This window comes from Alternaria atra (genome assembly GCF_907166805.1).
Source record: "Alternaria atra isolate CS162 genome assembly, contig: 25, whole genome shotgun sequence".
Classification (NCBI taxonomy): Eukaryota; Fungi; Ascomycota; class Dothideomycetes; order Pleosporales; family Pleosporaceae; genus Alternaria; species Alternaria atra.
In genome coordinates, this window is record NW_025091323.1 from 2,400,582 (window position 1) to 2,418,033 (window position 17,452).

General features: G+C 50.6%; 7 protein-coding genes across 7 annotated transcripts; 1 reads left to right on the plus strand and 6 right to left on the minus strand.

Moving 5' to 3' along the window:
* Positions 1-572: 572 nt before the first annotated feature.
* Positions 573-1,391, plus strand: ALTATR162_LOCUS5828 (uncharacterized protein; the record flags this gene model as incomplete). The annotated part of the gene is made up of 3 exons (XM_043313448.1): positions 573-608; positions 665-748; positions 834-1,391. The coding sequence occupies 3 exons, from the start codon at positions 573-575 to the stop codon at positions 1,389-1,391; spliced, it is 678 nt and encodes a 225-aa protein (XP_043169383.1).
* Positions 1,392-1,721: 330 nt separating this feature from the next.
* ALTATR162_LOCUS5829 (uncharacterized protein) lies at positions 1,722-3,196 on the minus strand (the record flags this gene model as incomplete). The annotated part of the gene is made up of 3 exons (XM_043313449.1): positions 1,722-2,134; positions 2,861-3,118; positions 3,172-3,196. The coding sequence occupies 3 exons, from the start codon at positions 3,194-3,196 to the stop codon at positions 1,722-1,724; spliced, it is 696 nt and encodes a 231-aa protein (XP_043169384.1).
* Positions 3,197-3,663: 467 nt separating this feature from the next.
* On the minus strand, positions 3,664-4,893 carry ALTATR162_LOCUS5830 (uncharacterized protein; the record flags this gene model as incomplete). Its single annotated transcript, XM_043313450.1, has 2 exons — positions 3,664-4,700; positions 4,809-4,893. The coding sequence occupies 2 exons, from the start codon at positions 4,891-4,893 to the stop codon at positions 3,664-3,666; spliced, it is 1,122 nt and encodes a 373-aa protein (XP_043169385.1).
* A 597-nt stretch (positions 4,894-5,490) lies between these two features.
* On the minus strand, positions 5,491-6,498 carry ALTATR162_LOCUS5831 (uncharacterized protein; the record flags this gene model as incomplete). Its single annotated transcript, XM_043313451.1, has 2 exons — positions 5,491-6,165; positions 6,235-6,498. 2 exons carry the CDS (start codon positions 6,496-6,498, stop codon positions 5,491-5,493), a joined length of 939 nt encoding a protein of 312 aa, XP_043169386.1.
* Positions 6,499-8,167: 1,669 nt separating this feature from the next.
* Positions 8,168-8,464, minus strand: ALTATR162_LOCUS5832 (uncharacterized protein; the record flags this gene model as incomplete). Its single annotated transcript, XM_043313452.1, has 2 exons — positions 8,168-8,276; positions 8,328-8,464. 2 exons carry the CDS (start codon positions 8,462-8,464, stop codon positions 8,168-8,170), a joined length of 246 nt encoding a protein of 81 aa, XP_043169387.1.
* A 3,544-nt stretch (positions 8,465-12,008) lies between these two features.
* On the minus strand, positions 12,009-13,658 carry ALTATR162_LOCUS5833 (uncharacterized protein; the record flags this gene model as incomplete). The annotated part of the gene is made up of 4 exons (XM_043313453.1): positions 12,009-12,808; positions 12,857-13,078; positions 13,133-13,509; positions 13,564-13,658. The coding sequence occupies 4 exons, from the start codon at positions 13,656-13,658 to the stop codon at positions 12,009-12,011; spliced, it is 1,494 nt and encodes a 497-aa protein (XP_043169388.1).
* A 1,523-nt stretch (positions 13,659-15,181) lies between these two features.
* On the minus strand, positions 15,182-16,877 carry ALTATR162_LOCUS5834 (uncharacterized protein; the record flags this gene model as incomplete). Its single annotated transcript, XM_043313454.1, has 3 exons — positions 15,182-15,816; positions 15,867-16,508; positions 16,715-16,877. 3 exons carry the CDS (start codon positions 16,875-16,877, stop codon positions 15,182-15,184), a joined length of 1,440 nt encoding a protein of 479 aa, XP_043169389.1.
* Between the last annotated feature and the right edge of the window lie 575 nt (positions 16,878-17,452).

A 17,452-nucleotide genomic window follows, 5' to 3' on the forward strand; every position in this document is an offset into this window, starting at 1 on the left:
CGGACGCACAAATGACTTGAAGCTTTTGTCCCAGATGGTGCATAGAGACAGGTAGTGCGTAGCGTCGAGTACTTTGTCGTCGGAATCCCCACTACTCAAAACCACGCCTATCGTCATTCAGCCCCACAAAAACGCGCTTCTCACGCGCGTCTGGATACTAGTGCCATTTGTTGTTACTTTTCACATGCACTTGAGAAGCATGGAAACGGCTATTCGGATGCGACACCAAGCGTCAAGGGTGCCCTAACAGCAATTGCCTCGGCAGCTAGCCTCCGCATGGAGCTAACCTGCACCCCATGGGCAGCCATGACAGCGGGCGCCATGAAGGTGGGCTGATCACCAGCAATCGTGTAGCTCCAGGATTACTCGGACCCAGGGATATATCGTCTTGATTTTCCGCCTTTTGATTGAGGTTGATCATATCTTACCCCTTGGCTTCGACGCCGGATCCGCTCCTCTCCGCCATCTTCCCCGCATCTCAGGAACGCCCTTATACAGCGTCTGCGCCGTCGCCTCGCGAACAGGTCACCATCGCCGTCGCATAGCACCAGGTTACTCGAGGAGTATTCAAGATGCCCGTCTTTGATCTGAAGAAAAACCTTGTCTTTGTAACGACACCCGTATAGCCCTCAAGAGACGCTCGCCGGCTAATGTAAAAGAGCAGTATGGCGCATACCACCGCGAACCAACAAATGTCGCCATCCACATAGCCTGCGTGCCCGTCTTACTTGCGACAGGAATTCTATTCGTACGTTGCTTGCCTCTCCTGTCTTCGTATCTCGTACACATCAACCACCATACTGTGCCATCGCTGACCACAACTCACATTTCAGGGCACAAACACACCCACCCTCCCCATCCGTCAACACCCTCTCCTTACACGCCTCAACCTCCCCTTAAACCTGGGTACCATCGCCGCGGCCACCTACTCAACACTCTACCTCCTCCTCTCCCCCAATCTCGCTGGCGTGACTGTCACACCCATAATCCTCGCCTTCGCATCGCTCTCCAACCGCCTTACGCAGCGCTACAACAAAACCAAGGTCAACAGCATCGCCGTCGCCGTCCATGTTGTAAGCTGGATACTGCAATTCGTGGGACACGGAAAGTTTGAAGGGCGGAAACCTGCGCTGCTGGATAATCTTGTACAGGCCCTGTTTTTAGCGCCCTTGTTTGTGTGGTACGAGGTCTTGTTCAAGATGGGATTTTACAAGGGGTTGAAGAGAGAGGTCGAGGCAGGTGTTGAGGCAGAGATTGCGAAGCTCAAGGCGAAGAACGTAAGCAAGGGAAAGGAGGTTGTGGAGGATGATGCTGTGGACGCTGTGGATGCTATGGATGATGTGGTGGATGCTGTTCTGGATGAAGAGAAGGAGGGTAGTGATGAAGTGTGAGGACGTGGTGGAAGTACCCAACTCCTAGATACCCCGAGAGTAGTGTGATGGTCCTGAACTACCACATGACATGCCACTTTTTCCCCTCGCTCCCAGCCTCATTCAGTTAGGGAGGAAGTACTGCACAAATAAAGGGAACATATGGCTTTTTGATCCGAACTCCCATAATCTGCAACAGTTTCAGATACCCAGCCTTCCATCCGCCTGCTCGCCCAGTTCGCATCACTCAAAAGCCATTTTGAGAATGCTTTTGCGCTTCAGGGTGGCAATAAGATGCTATAGTGAAGATGATTAGCGTATGTTCACGCTCAGGGAGAAATCACTCTGGTCTTATTTTTGGCTGGAAGAGAAACTCACTTTGAAGGGGTCGTCATCTATCTCGACCATAGGCGGCATTGTAATCCCCTGCGCTATCTCTTTTACACTGCGTTCGCACTGTGAGGGCTCGTCAGACATCGAGGCCGACATAGTACCCCCAGTAGTTGTGGTTTCGAGAGCGTTGGTGGTCGTAATTGCAATGTTGATTGAATCGATCGCGTTGCTAAAGTCGGTGGCAGCAGAGAAGACGGGTATCCCGGTGGGTGTCATGGCAGATCCGGTAGAGGGCATATCATACGCCAACATGGAAACCTCGTTTCTCTCCTTGATCTCAGTACTTTCAACAGCAGTCTCATCCATACCATGCGACTTCACATCTACGTCCTCTTCGCCATTGACCTTGGACTTTCCCGAATCAAGGCTCGCTTCGCTGTGTTGTAGTTGACGACTAGGCGGTAGCGACCAGGCTCGAGCTCAGGCCAGTATGTAAAAGTGAAACGAGTAGACTGTGTGAAATGGAAGACGTAGTCCCGAGCCGCGTTGAGAGAAGGGAAGATTGTCGGCCAGGAGATATGGCAAAGGAGGCGTTGCATGTCAAATTCGATCGCTTCTGTGTTGGCAGAGTCAGTATAGTATAAAGAATTGGATAGTATAAAGAATTGGATAGTATAAAGAATTGGATAGTATAAAGAATTGGATAGTATAAAGAATTGGATAGTAGAATGACATACCTTTCATTGTAGCAAACCTTCCCTTTGGCGTCTTTGGCTCAGTAGCAACCTTCTTCACCTGTTTTGATACTTTGGCTTGTTGTCGCCATCGTCAGCCTTCAACTGGTACATCCATGGCAAACCTGCCTGCCTCAAAAGCATGCCTAACAGCATTAAAGTTAACGTAGTTACGAGACTTCGTCTGCTCAACCCCTTCGAACTTCGTGTACGTGAATTGCTTCCAACGTGCAACTCCGTTGACGTGATCGCGAGCATCGTCTGAACCGGAGAAGCGGGATGGTCAATAAGGCACCAGGACAAGAAGGCGTCGGATATCTGCTTCAACAGCCGCTGAGATACATGTTTGTTAGTTCTATAAGCACCACCGTATTTTCTTTGAGGCAATGAGTGGAAAGCAACGAGGATTCCAGACAAACGTACTTCTCAGGGCCCTTCGATTCTCCAACTCAATCTCCAGATAAAACTCTCCCTGCTCAAAAGCCTTCGCAGCTACGATGAAGCAGACCATGTCTTTGACATATGCCAATTCTTCATGCTTGATACGTTTGCTGACGTACTGGAAGCCGGCTTGCTTGCAGGTAGTTCTGATATACCCCTTAGCCTCCTCGATGTCGTAGAAGTGCGTGGGATAGGTGTCAATGATAGCCTCTGCCTTAGCCGCGGCAGTGAAGACAACGGCTGAGTTCGTTAGTGGGAGATCTAGTATGTGAGAGCAGAAGAGCTCGTGTAACCTTTCAAGTGCTCTTTTATTGGCATAATGATGGTATTGGACGGGCTGAATTAGTTTTGTTTGGCGAATGGTAGAGTAAGGGTATGAATGGTACTTCAATACGCTTATGAGGGAAGATTGAGAGAGGAAGAATGGCAACATTTTCGACATTTTGATACATTTTGATTGAAATGATTCCGGTGTTCGAGCAAACGCACATAGTTCAGCCCAAAGCGCCAAGGCGGATATGGTACGCAGCCATTCGCCCCAAAGAGCGAAAGCTTCCGATACAAACGAATCCCGTCTCTTAATATCAGAGGTCGAGAGCCACTTGGCATACCTCAACTTCAGGCACCGATTAGACTACTCGTAACGAAACAGCTCGGGCTCAGACGAGACCGCTCTGTATGATATACATATTCAATGCTGTACACTTCCGGTTGCGTACTCCATTAGCATACCGTAACCAAAACTTTTATAGTTATACAATCTTGGCATCTCTTATATCCTCCTCCTACTCTTCCTCGTCACTCTCATCATCATCCACTTTATACAGAAAGTACTGCACAAACACACCAGCATCTAACAACAACGTGCCGAAGCTGCCCAGCAGCCAACTCATATTGACTGCGATGTACCTGCCGTACTCGGCCCGTCCCTCACCATCCTGGCATACATGACCCCCACACTTGGGCTTGTACACCATGATACTCAACACGTACGTCAAGTTACCTAAGCAAGCAAACAGGAAGAACAGCATGCTGATGCCCTCGGTCGACTTGCGGCGGTAGTTGAGCAGCAGCTGCGGAACGCGGGAGCCGAGGTAGAGTGCGGCGCAAACGTAGCCGGAGACCTGGCCCCAGAGGTTGAAGTGCAAAGTTGATTCGGGTGACGAGTCCTGATCATCGGGCTGGCTGGGAGCGGTGGAGTTCCGAGCACTGAGATACCAACCGAAGACGCCGGCCGCGCATACAAGAACGATGGTACCAAGGTTGAAGATGATCGTTTGCATGTTGGACTGGGCCGGCTGAGGTCTGGCTGCGACTGCGCCATTTTGATATGCAGCAGTAGAGTCATCGTGGAGCGGTGTGACAGGCGAGAGATGCGTGCCGTCGATGGAGAGGTAGCGTTCGCGGAACGAGCCTTGCGAGTGGCCTGAGCCGCGTCGATCGATGTCTGAGATGCGTGGTCGCTGTACCTCAATTCCGTTACCATTACCGTTTGTGTAGGGAGAGCCACTTGACTGTGGCCTGCGGTGGGGGAGAAGCGGTGACTGTTCACTGGCGTCGCTATCCTCATCAGATTCATCCGTCGGCTTCTTGAACTCATCGCGCAATGTAAAGCCTTTGTAGTAGAAGCACTGAAGCAGCAGCACGATGTCGGCTAGCGTATAGTACACCGCCAAGATGGTCATCGTTGGCAGTACACCCTGCAGTACCGCACCTATGATGTTGAAGAAGTCGCCGAGAAGCCATATTACGATGAAGACTACTGAAAGGCCTTCTGCTGAGCTTCTCTTCCAGTTCTCGATTATCTGAGGCGAGAAAACCACTGTATGCGGGTTAGCTCCGGCTTGCCGAGGTAACAGTCATGCAAGAACAATGCGACACACGCGCATCGCACAACATATAGTAGTACAAGGAGACGACAGTTACATACCTATCCAGCATGCGATGCTTATGGAACCAAAGATCTGGCTGATGGCATCAATGTCCAATCGCAAGCCTTGCGTTGGAGGAAACATCTTCGCTATGACGTAACCCACCTATTCCCTAGCTCTTTCACAATCGCACAGCTTTCTAAGCACCTTTCAGAAGCCGAAGAAGCTACTTCAAGATACTTGCGACAGCAGTATTGATGAGAGGTAGCTACAAGCTCGCAGTTCCCTTTTCTGGTGATAGGTTGCGATGGGAATGTTGCGGAAGCTTAACAAAGAAAGGCCGACTATAGCTACCTATGTATGCAAGCGGCTCCAGGCTCGGTCGCGTACGTGTATAGAGAATATATGTCGAAGGAGGTTGGAGATGATGTTTGCTGAGTGATCTCAGATGAAAGCAACGAATATGAGATGAAATCTAGAACACAATTGCTTGGATGACTGACATGTGGAAAATCTCGGGCGAGTACGTAATCTGGGGTTACAGGGATGAGCTTCTGCAGGAACCAGAACATGAGATAGAGCCGCACGGTCTAAGCGAGCTGCGAACGTGCGCCGCACGCGATGATCTAAGCAATGTCTATGTCTTCGTGTTTTCCTTTGTTCTATCTATATTCATACGGTCTCTGTCCATGTACCCAAACATCCAGGTAGTTTTGTATGGCTCGGATGCATCTCATCTATTTAACCAGTTCCCTCCCAGAACTCTGCCGCGCCCACAAGATCATCCACATTGAGCAGATCAACGCCTTCGTCCCAAAGAATCCGCCATACTGCATTTCTTGTGCCAATAGGATATGCTGGCTGGTTCCAGTACCTAGCCATGATTCCCTTCTTATGAGCCATGTCGAGCTGGTTCCTCAAAGTCTCCAGCTGCGTATCGTTGAATTCGCGCTTACGCACTTCACCAAAAGATGATGCGAAGTTGGTGGACGCGATAGGTGACTCATTCGCTGTGAGATCTTTGTATTTGGAGTCGTTGAGCTCTCTAAGTGGCGCATCGAAGAACACGTCACGCGGAGACGATGCGAGTACATCTGAAAGCTGGGTATTCCCAGTTCCAATAACGGTGACGGGATTCTTACGCAGAGTCGTTCCGTCGTAGGTAGTCAACCAGTCGCCGCTTCGCAGAGGCTCCAAAGCTTCGAGAACAGCAGGCCAGGTCTCGTCGGCAGCAGTCTTCAAATCGATGAAGAAGTAAAGAGTCTGCCCACTGGAGGTGTCAAAAACTCCATTCTGTTCGCCTGGCTGCACAAATCGAGTGCTTGGGTTCAGGCGATGCAAAGTATCAAGGATAGGCTCAAGATACAGAGACTGAAGAGTGCGCTTGTCGGTCAAAGCAGCAGGCTCATGACCAACCTATAATGTATGAGCCGAGATCGCGGTTGGATGTCATCACAACAGATGAGAGGATCGGGCATTGCCTACATATAGTGTGCCATTCAGAAGCCACACATCAGCTTCTGTTGATATGGCGCCTTGGCTCAAACCCGAATAGAAGGGAACATCACGCCAGTAGTCATTGTGGCTATGGAACGGCTTCGGGATGATCTCCCTAGTGAAATCGGTTGGGTATGTATACTTTTCACTCTTGTCTGTGTTTTCGAGGATGTTCTTCAGCGGCGTCTGCTGTCCGTATGGTGCTGCGCTGCAGAGCGCGGCGAGACTAGCGGTAAGAGCGAAGGAGCGCATGACGACAGCGATGCAACGCAAATGAGGCGGGGTGCACAAACAATGCGAACTAACAATGCGAAAACTTTATAAACCGAAGTGCGAATTCACGAAAGCGATTGATGGGGACGAGTTGGTGGTTGATGAATGTTTGGGTTGAAGCTTGTGAACGATGTCACAAGTGGAGAAGGCCGTGAGCATCCGGCCAATCCGGGCAAGTCGCTCGGCCCGTGGCTGTATGACTTGCTTCTGGGTGTTCCTTCTTATGGCGACACGTGCGGAGAGAAGAATGGTATCTATCTTTTTCTCTTCTCACGACGCTTTATAGGAAGCAGAAGCTTGAACGGTTTGCGATATCGGCTTGGTTGCCCTAAGGCTGAAGCTCCTGTTGGGCGACGCGCATTGGCCTGTTTCCCAGTAGTCGCTGCCTGCAACATCCCCGGGATATCGTCTACTGTTTCGCAGTTAGTACTGTAGTTGCTTGACTTGATTCTGTGTATGCTGTAGCTCGTTAAATGCCCAAGATATTAGTCAGGGACACGTTAGCAAGAACGTTGCGTAGTCATCCATGGGTGAGTCCAAGGTTCGTGCTGGAAGAAGAAACGCACTCGTGGATGCAGGGAACAATCGTGAAGATGACGAGCGTAGATATATTCTCTTGCAATCCCGGTCGAAAAATCGAATACGATATGGAGCTGTAATAGCGTCTTCAGGGGTATTTGATCGTGCGGTGTAAGGAAGACGCGATATCTGGCTGCACGACAGGCAGCAGAGTGGCAGGCTTTCTCATGAATTGCTTCGCACACACTTTTCTCTCGTAAACAAGACTAGTAAACTGCTGTTGACAAATAGATGATCATGATGTGCATCTTATTCGCATTCCCTTGAACCCACCTTCCATTACCGCAATCTTGGAGGCTGTTCGGTCCTTCAACCCCACTTGCATGTTCCTTCCAAGATCCAAGCTTTACACCACCCATTTCCCTGGTCCTCACCGGAGTTACAGCGGCTTTTCTTTCCGCATCACGGGTCCTTGGAAGAGATCCTGCAAGATCTTAGTGCCTTTTGTAAAACGAGGGGCTAGGTGAGGCTCGTGCTTATGATTGGCGGACGACAGCCCTTTCAACATGCATTAGCCGCTGCAACCACGGTAAACTGTAACCAGGCGTCTGCAACTACAAGGTACGCTGCAAGCGTAGGGAGTGTCGTGGGTGACAGGCTGGCATAGGAAAGCTTGTGGCTGGTTCAGATCCGTGATTAAGGGAGCTAAGATCGGTACGTTGTGCCGTGCAACAAAGTACACGCGTCGTCGTTGCTGCAACGACGAAAGGAGAACAAGTTTCAACCGCAGTGGACAACAACCAAAGGATTTTAGGGTTGGCAACGATTTCACGGAGATAAACCAGTGACCAGGGGAGTTTTAATGCACATGTAGAAGGATTATGGTGATGATAGTAAGGTCTCCTGATAGAGACGCTGAATTGATTCAGATAAACAGGATATCGCTAGATAGATCCAACACCGTGCCGTGCATGCCATAGGCGAAAGCCATATGTGAGTTCCCAAACGCCCGCCGTTCGCATAAAATAAAGTTAGACCATGACATGATCTTTAACCATGCGTCGCTAATGCAAAAATCGTCTCAGACGCTCGTATAGAAGATAATTGCGTATGACAATTAATGTGATTGTTATGAGCTGCTGGAGCTAACAGAGTCGTTGGACGATGAAGCGCCGCTTCGTCGGCGTGCAGAGTCGGTAGCGGTACTGAGCTGACGCTTGGTATGCTCATGCATGATCCTGGTAGATGTTAGCGAATGATGCGAGTCATGGTCGAGTAGAGCAACATACCTCTGGTAGTCAGACATGGCCCGGTCAGGGTCGTTGAGGTCAAAGTTGTTGGCAAAGTTGTGCTGAGCGCTCATGGGCTCTGAGAAGCCGTCTCCGGAGACGTAGACTTGCTGACGGGACTCGGTCATGGCAGACATTGTTGTTGATAGTTGATATGAGGATGTAGTGAAGTAGAGATAGTTGAAAGCTTAAGTAAGATAAGATGTGTACGGAGGGTGCACTGAAGATCGAGGATTTGTTTGTGAATCGGTGAATTGGTTGATGGTGATGGGATCTAGAGAATCAGCAAGCGGGGTGCGAACTATATACCTTCCTGTGTCTCACAACGCACGCACAACAGAGGCGGGCGGAACGATATGTCCCATCATGACCGGGCATGGCAAGAGATCGGCCCATGACTGTCGGCTCAAAGAAGTGATCCACCCTTACCTGTGCGCTAGTGGGCCGCCATCTTCGAGGCTTGCAATTACAGATCTACAGGGTCCTTCTTTATTCAGCCCTAGTTCGTCTCTATACCAATCACAAAAGCCCGATACAGACATCCCCGTTTGGAGTGGGCCAAGTGCTTAGAGATCACGACGTTGCTCATGATGTCGGTAATGACGGGGGCCCTGGAAGACTGTTTAGGGGTCTTCTCTAGCAGCAAGGCTATCTAGCCAGTGACAGCGGAGGACGAGCGTACCGCGTCTGTTGAGTGGTGTTACGAGTTAAGGGTCAGGCGGTACATGGCTGCACCTGCGCAATGTCTCTCTTGAGAGCCGCCGAGCGGCAATTCTGCACTTCGCATGTTTTACTTGCTATTTCTCCCCATAGTAGAGTCATCACTTTCGGGGTCACCGTATGAAGCTGTAATGCCTCGCCCAACCACCATGACGCAAAGCCTATGCCAAAAATTTAGCGGCATGGCTGCTTGCGCGCTTCCTGGATCTCGGCGGCCCCCCAGCGACGTCAGACGCCCTCCATCGCTCAACTTCGAAACTCGCATACCACAAGGAATATGCGGCCCAGCAAAGTGGAAGATCCCTCCAAGTTCCAGCGCCCCAAAGTTTCCGTGCGCCAGAGAACGTCATCTTTTCCTTATACAGCAAAGATCAGCCCGGGACTCCTGCATGGCTATGTATAAGCGGACCTAGCGCCTCTTTTGCAAAAGCAGGGTCTCGAGCTACCGCACACCCGTTGCGTTCATAGCTCTCCACTGTAACCGCTCCTCGGCAACATGTTCTGGCTGAATATCGTCACTTCTGACGTTTGTCCGTGTTGGCTTCTCTCCAGCCTCAGATATCGTCATGCAGGGTTCCCATTCACCGCCCTGGCCACCGAAGACGCAGGTACCGGTGTAATCATGACGCCATCTAACCACCCTCTCCGCGCTGTGGCCTAGAGAGCCTTCAAGCGCACAACGACGACAAGGGTCACGAGACTGTAAATCTCTTGTATTCTGACTTCGCATGCGCAAGGCTGGAACGCACTCGAAGGGAGATCCACGCATACCCCGTAAATCACAAAGGCTAGATGCCAAGGCCTGTGATCATCACCCTGTCCTCCAATTGAAGTCGTGCAATTAATCTAAAGAATTTGACAGAATTCGTGACCCACGACAGAAGATCTTCATGCTGCATTATCTGCCTGTCAAATCAAAAGCTACTGCCTCTTTGACAGCTTCGAATCGAACATCCGAAATCCATTTCGAAACATCCTTTCGATCCCTTCCCCAAAATCTCGATGCCGCTACCTTACGTCTAGAACACTCCTACCAAATGCACATCTCAAAATTCTCAATCTCATCACTGGGAATTCTACTCAACATCGCCGTACATCGCAAGTTCGTGTCAAGATCGAAACACGACCTATTTGACCGCTCTAGTACCTTTACAACCGTGCTTGCAGGACGTCATGCCAGCTCGCAGATCTACATCCTCATTGACGGATTTGGTCACCCCACACCACGTCCTTCCTACTAAGGCAGCTTCCCATCTACAGAGCCCCGTTATGATGCTCGCTACATTTTCGTGATGATGCAGGGGGCTACGGCTGTTTGCGCTTTTGTGGGTTATGATGTTGCTCGTTGGGTCCACGTCTGCATCAGCTGTGGATGCTAAACCTCCAGTGGAACTATCCCGGGAAGCGATTTCAATCCGGAGCGTGTGCCGAGTTCATCGGCATCGGCACTGACTGACGTTTCGCGTGGAGTTTGACGTTGTCTGAGTCGGAGGCATGCGACTGACGCAAGAAGCCTCTCTACTTCGCTCCGAGTGCGATTACCACTTCTCGAAAATGCTCCAGACTCATCCAATATTGCCTACGACTGTTTGAGACACTTACCGGTCGATACAGCGCTGACCACCTTCTTCTGTTCACATATGATGTCATGTCGCTTGTTTCTATGAGAACGGAGACAGGAAAATTGTTCTCGAAATAGATCGGCATCGAAAACGATCGACAAACACACCACCACATTCAACTCGCCTAGCAGACGTTCGTCATCAGGCGAGCTACCCGCTTCGCCAGTGCATCCTTAACGCTCTCCGGACCCAGGATGACATAGCCGCTCGGTCTTGAGGACAGAAAAGCCGCTCAGACATGACATAATTGCACATTTGCTGAGATTAGGAAAGTGAGCAAGGTGCATTACGCTGCTGCGCCTGGGATCCTTCCGCAGGGGAGAATGCAAGCCACCAATTTCTTTTGCGCACCGCAAATGTGGGTTTGCGTAAGTGTACAGGAGTGCTAATGACGCGCAGCGAGGAAGTCCGAAGAGCACTATGCGCCAGGAAGGGTTGGGGCCTCACAGTCGCTGGTCCTACAGTTCTGTTCGATGATGAGCGACCTCCCAGATTTTGTTCACGACGGTTGTACTTGTCCCGTTGCTTCCTTGAGCGCCAAACACCAGTACCGATTATGTGCCACGGCGAAAGTCCGCACATAGACGTTATCGTACAAACATACTCCCAAAACAACCTCGTGCCTCGAAAGTCTGTTAACTCGCTCAAATTACACGCCAACATATCTCGAAGGGCTTGGACACTTGGACCCATACCAGCGAATGCGCCTTTGGCCCACGACAGCCTCAGTCCTAGCGGTTATTCCTCTTGATACATCATCATGTTGCTTCAGCAACTCGTCGACAAAGCCCAACGATCGTAGTACCGCCGCTTGCCTCGCCGAAACATACTACATAACAGATGGTCTCTTGTGCTGCTTGCACACGACTGACTGGTATATGAGGGGTAAGAAGTCAGCACATTGCTGATATTACAATGCACAAGCTACAACATAGAGCACATACGATATCCGTTGCGAATGCACCAGTGCGTGATCTCTTTAGTGTGAGAGATGCGTTCGATGCTTTCCATGAACACGCATGAACTCCTCGAACTACACAAGCTTGGTCACGGTGATCGAAAGTTCTTATTGGCTACCTTTACTCTACACCACATAGGCTATTATCAGGTCTGCTCAAGACACGTGTCTTTCGTCTACAAGTACCATCCATCAGCATTGCGACTGAAAATGTTTTTGGCTATTGGTAGCTGCTACTTGGGAGCGATACACCCTTCTGCCCCCTCCCTACTGACCAACGACCTTCTTTCCTTTCTTCTTCGCCTCAAGCATCTCTTCGTTCCACTTGCGTACTACCTCGATCGCTTTCTCTGGCTCCATCTTGTGCATCACCAAATATCCCTAAAACTCCGCAGGCGAGAAAATCTTCTTGGGTAGCGCATCAGCGAATCGCTGTGCCATCTCTGTCAGCTTGCCCGGTTCGACTGTGGCGGCGATCGACTTCTCGGGAAGACGTATACCGAGAAACTCATGTTTCTTTAAGGCCTGTGGAGGTACTTGACCATTCATAATGACCGGGGGCGCAGAAGTGTTATCGGCTATGGCGGTAGTGGCGCTGAACATGTGCATGTAGATGTCGCGGATCTGATCGCGTGTGGCGAGCGTGAAGCCGATCCGGGGATCGACACGACCTGGTCGGGTCAAGGCATCATCCAGCATTTCTCGTGCGTTGGTGGTCATGATGAGCACGTGTCCCTCATGGAAAGCGACACTGTCGGTGACATTGCGCAGTCCGCTTAGACTTATGGAGCCCGGGCTTCCTTCGGAGACTTTTGTTGAGGCTGACTTACCTATTCTTTTCGATAGTGACTTGCCAAACTCGTTTTTTGCCAGCTTAGGTGTTGATGGTGATGTTGACTTACCAAGTTCCGTCGGAACTGCCTCATGCGTAGATTTCTTCAAAGGCTCTGGAAAGGGGGATGTCTTCGTTGGTTCCTTCTGCTTCGTAGATTTGTGGGAAAAGCCAAAGGGCAACCCGACTAGCGTGAGAAGCCATGCGAGAATACCGAGAGCCTTGGACAAGATACTGTCTGGCTTGTCTTGTGTCTTGATCTTGGGTGCCTCGGGAACAGTTGTAGTATCTTCCGTAATTACAATAGGAGACGCAAGACCCGCACGCCGAATACCCACAGCGTCGATATCTTTAAGGAGAAGAAAGCATCAGCGGGGAAGGTTGTTGAACAAAGAACTTAGTTCAGACTCAGAGATGCCGTCATTGAGCAAAAGGCAATACACGTCCAACCCGAAGATACCAGCCAATGAAAATGACAACAATGTCTTTCCTGTTCCTGGTGGCCCATGAAAGAGATAGTTACGGCAATGTGGTATGCCACGTGTCGCGTACCAACGCGCTGTAGCAGGGTTGACATACTTGTTGATGCCTGCAACGATCTCCTCTTTCTGCTTCTGGTCTATTGACACGGTACTGAGCGGTCGGGATGAAGGCCTAGACTAGCGCTTCTAACACCGCTTCCCGAGACCGTTCTGATCCAGAGCCTGGTAAATTGTGGTTGTCGTGCTCGCCTTATTAAGACTCCACCTCATAATGTGGATAAGCAGTTCCTTAATCGGTTCGTTTCCCCTCCCCATGCAACAAAGCACAATTTTCTCATCGTAATCGTAATCGTTCACTCGTCCTCCAGTCCGCTCCTTCTTGATACGCGCAACAATAAACCGCCGACTCCCGTGGTAAATATCGTACTCACCGAAACTCGGTTGATGTACTGGCCGTATGTTAACCGACCATTTCTTGTAGTTGAAAATTCCATGCTCATCCAACGCATCGTCCATACCGTCAACGTCTTCAACATCGTGGACGTAGCGTGTAGCTGCAGTCAGATGCCTACTGAATGTCGTCATGCGCTGCACCGCTATCCAGCTCATGACGTGGACTTACAGCATGTCAGATTCGTCAATAGTGACGGAAGACGTGTAGTAGACGATGCAGTAGTGGTATACTCGGCCGTAAATGAAGCCGGCTCCATGGTACATGCCGAGGAGGACGAGCCAGCCCGTGACGAAGACGCCGATGTCGAAATCCAGATAGCGGGATGTCAACTAGACTATTATGCTGTAGCCTGGTACGAACATCTCCAGGAATTTTTGAGGGAATGCTCGAGGTGTTTACATTGTTCCTTGTGGAGTTGAAGTCGGATGCGATGGCCTTGAGGCGGGGGAAGTCTATTGTATAGTTCGAATATGGGGTGTCGTAGGGTGCTGGACCTTGTGGAGAGAAGAAGAATTCTGGAGATCGTTCTTGGTTTTATAGTAGGGAAGATTTGGTCACCGAAGTGGAGCCTAGAAAACAGTGACACCAGATAGTCTGCGCGTTTTGCGTGTCGCAGGTAGTGAAGTAGACAAGAGACGAATAAGTTCTAATAGTGCTAGCAGATGCCAGTCAAGCAAAGAATTCAGGTGTCTGTGGAAATAGAACGAATAGCCCTTATATACAGCCTACTTGACGCAGTTGATAGTGATGCTCCTGCAAATGTACGTACAGCAGTAAGCTCTTAACGAACCCTCCGCGGTCTTTATGATGAATGGCGCGTTGTACTTGGTTTGAATGTTTTGTGTAGATAACTCTATGCATCCAGAAATCACCTATAAGAAGCACTACTCGCGAGGAAATGATCGTTCCGACTTAGACACTGGCCAACAGTTGAGCATTTCAGCGAGCTATCAGCTAATTCCATAAGCTATATAGCCAAACCGTGGTCCGGTTATAATCCCTTCAACAACGAACTCGAATATAAATCCTGACTGACCAGGTTAAGAGAATAGTCTCCGCATAAAGTAGTACACTTTGTAGTCAGCAAACAGGTATGTGAGTATGCGACATCAAAGCCGGCGGTGAATAGTCACCTATAAGTAACGAGCGAAGAAACATTTGAACAAGTGGTCAATCAGTCAAAAGGAGTGTACTGGAGCAAGACCGCAGGCACATAGCTGACTACTTGTCAACACATCGCCTAGGTCTTATCCATCAAGAACCAACAAGCTACGAAGTCATCCATGGGTCGTAAGGTAGAAAGGCATAACATAACGTCTACAACAAAGCAAAAACAGTTTCAATGGTATCGTGCGCAAATCTACATCACTCCTTTGTTTCTAAGGTCCACTTTCTTTCTTGTCCCTAGGGGATACACAAAACTGTGATCTGGCGCAGCCTTCCTACAGCCTTTCCCCAACAAACACAAACCAACACTTCAAAAAAAAAAACAGGATAGTACAGAAAGGTATGAATCAGACAAAAAAGAAATTGTTTCTACCTTGGCCATAGCTACATGTCTTGAAAAGTGAGGTCAACCCGCGCACCACGGCCCCCGCTGTGGGAGTCCGAGGACGCGAAGGGATACCTGGAAGCTAGGCAGCAAGGATGAATTGTCTCCTCAATTGTCGTCGTTTGTAGTCGTAGGAGAACGCCGATATGCATGCAAGAACCGTTTGCTGAAGAATGCTTTGGGTGCTATCATCAAAGTCTCTTTTTTATTTCATTGGGAAAAAAAATAGAAGACTTAGTTGCGGCCGAAATGACCACGACGGTGCTTGTGTGCGTGTCGGCGGTAGTCGGCACCCACAGTAGTTGTGACGACAACCTCGACGATGGCAACCTCGTACACGACACCATCCTTGGTGTAGGTGGAGGTAGAGACAACGTCATCACCCTCAAGAGCATCAGCGATGTCAGCAAGAGGGGTGACGGCAGGCGCAGCGGGGTAACCAGCGGCGCTGGAGCTGGACTTGACCATGGTGGAAGGGCTCTCAACGTTGTAGACAGAGATACCGCCAGCACCCATGGAGCGAGCAGGGGCGTAAGACTGAGTGGGCACAGGGGCGACAGAAGAAAGGGTGGGGGTAATGGGCTCCTCGTCATCCTTGTCTCCTCCCTCAAGGGGCGCGGCGTACTCAGGTCCGTATTGGACAGGAACGTTACCGCAGAGACCCTTGGAGGGACCAGCACAGTCGTCAACGGAGAGGATCTTGGGCATGGACTGGATCTTGCAAGTGGCTTGCTCGGACTCGGTTTGGAGACCGGCAGAGAAGACAGGGCAGTCCTCAACACGACCAGAGGGGTTGGTGCAGGTAGTGACGGCGGACTGGAGAGTGTCGATGTTCCAGCCGTTGATGAAATCAGCGTGGTATCCGTAGCCTAGTTCGTGTTAGTGATTGGCTTGGAACAGAGAACAGGGGCTAACATACCAGTGGGGTCACCGTTGGACCAGACGAACTGTCCAGCCGCGTCCTTGAACTTGTAGGTGTTCCAGATGGTCTCGTAGAAGAGCGAGGGAACACGGGTGTCGTAGCCGTCGGGGCACTTGCCACCGTCAATCATGTTGGGGTAGGCCATGTGGCTCTTGTGGTCGTCGGCGGTCTTGTCCTTGCCGTTCCAGCACGAAGGGAACATGATCTCGGCACGGATACCGTTGGCGCAGTTCTCGTCCATGTAGTCCTTGGTGGGCATGAAGTGGCGGTAGCGCGAGCCCTCGGGTGCCTTGTTGTAGTTCAGGCAGTTGAAGCCAATGGACTTCTGGCCGAGAGACAGCTGAGTCATGTCGTCCGCAGTCCAGGCAGAGGTTGGCGGGTCGGGGACCGGGCCAGTGAAGTTGCGGAGACGGGAGTCACCGGCGAGCATCTGGAAGCCTTCGGGGAAAGCCTTCAGGTCGTCACCGAGGAGAAGGTAGTATGCGAGCATACCGCCAACCTGGGGGACGATCTCAGTCTTGCCACCCTCGTGGACGAAGTGCAGAGAGGGGGTCCAGTAGGCAGATTTGTCTTCATCGAACTGGCACGAAGTGCACTCCGACTCACGGAGCATATCATAGGTGGTCGTCTCAGCGAAGTCTGTCGACTGTTAGTAAGCTGTGTTATCCGTGAACCTGCCCCTGACTCAGACAACCACATGCAGGTTATCGCATGAACAACTCGCACACAACTAGACAGCTCAGGGACTCCTTGTTTAGGTATCCCCTAGCATGTCCAGAATAGATGTTCGTTCATCATGCGCTTAGCAGAGTGGGTCGAGACAGAAGTGGTCGGTCTTTACTTACTGCTTCCACCGTGGATGGTGTGGGCGTGAGAGGAAGCAGTTCCTTCGTCGACAATGGGGTCGAGACGTGCGAGCGCAGTGCGGTCGTGGCAGGGCATGCGCCAGAAAGCGTTGGCAGAGCCGGACAGCATAGCTGCCGCGGCGATGGATGCGACAGACTTCATGGTGGAGAGTATAGTCGGCTTGGGGTTGGTTGTGGAAGTGGAGGTGGAGTACTCTTGCGATAAGGGTAACTGTTGAGACAAAAGGTGAATGCTTTTTTCCACTATGTCGTCCGGATAGTATCGATGGCGTTTCCGTGTGCGTTGACGAAGTGAATCACTTGGCCTCCTGGACTCTCCCGAGCTTCAAATTGTATAGACACAGAAAAGAGTGTAGCGTTGTCGCGAAGACAACTAGATTGGTGGATAGCGAATGTTGCTGGTTGTGCCAAAGGAGTGACAGAGCGAAAGAATGAACGCGGTAAAGGAAGGGAAAAGAAGGAGAGCAGATACGGGAAGAGATGGGGAAACGAGCGGTTATCACGCTTGATCAGTGCTAGAGGCTCTTTTTAGGGGAGATGAAGGAATGCTTTGGTTTAGCGAGGTGAAACCCTAGATTAGTCCATGGAGCATGGGACGCCCTGGGATGCTGCTGCGATGCTCTCGTTGGACCGTGAGGCGCTGCGCACCGGCCGCTAGTCCAAGAATAGTAAGCTGAAACATAGCAGTAAGGGGATCCATCACATGGATTTGGAGAG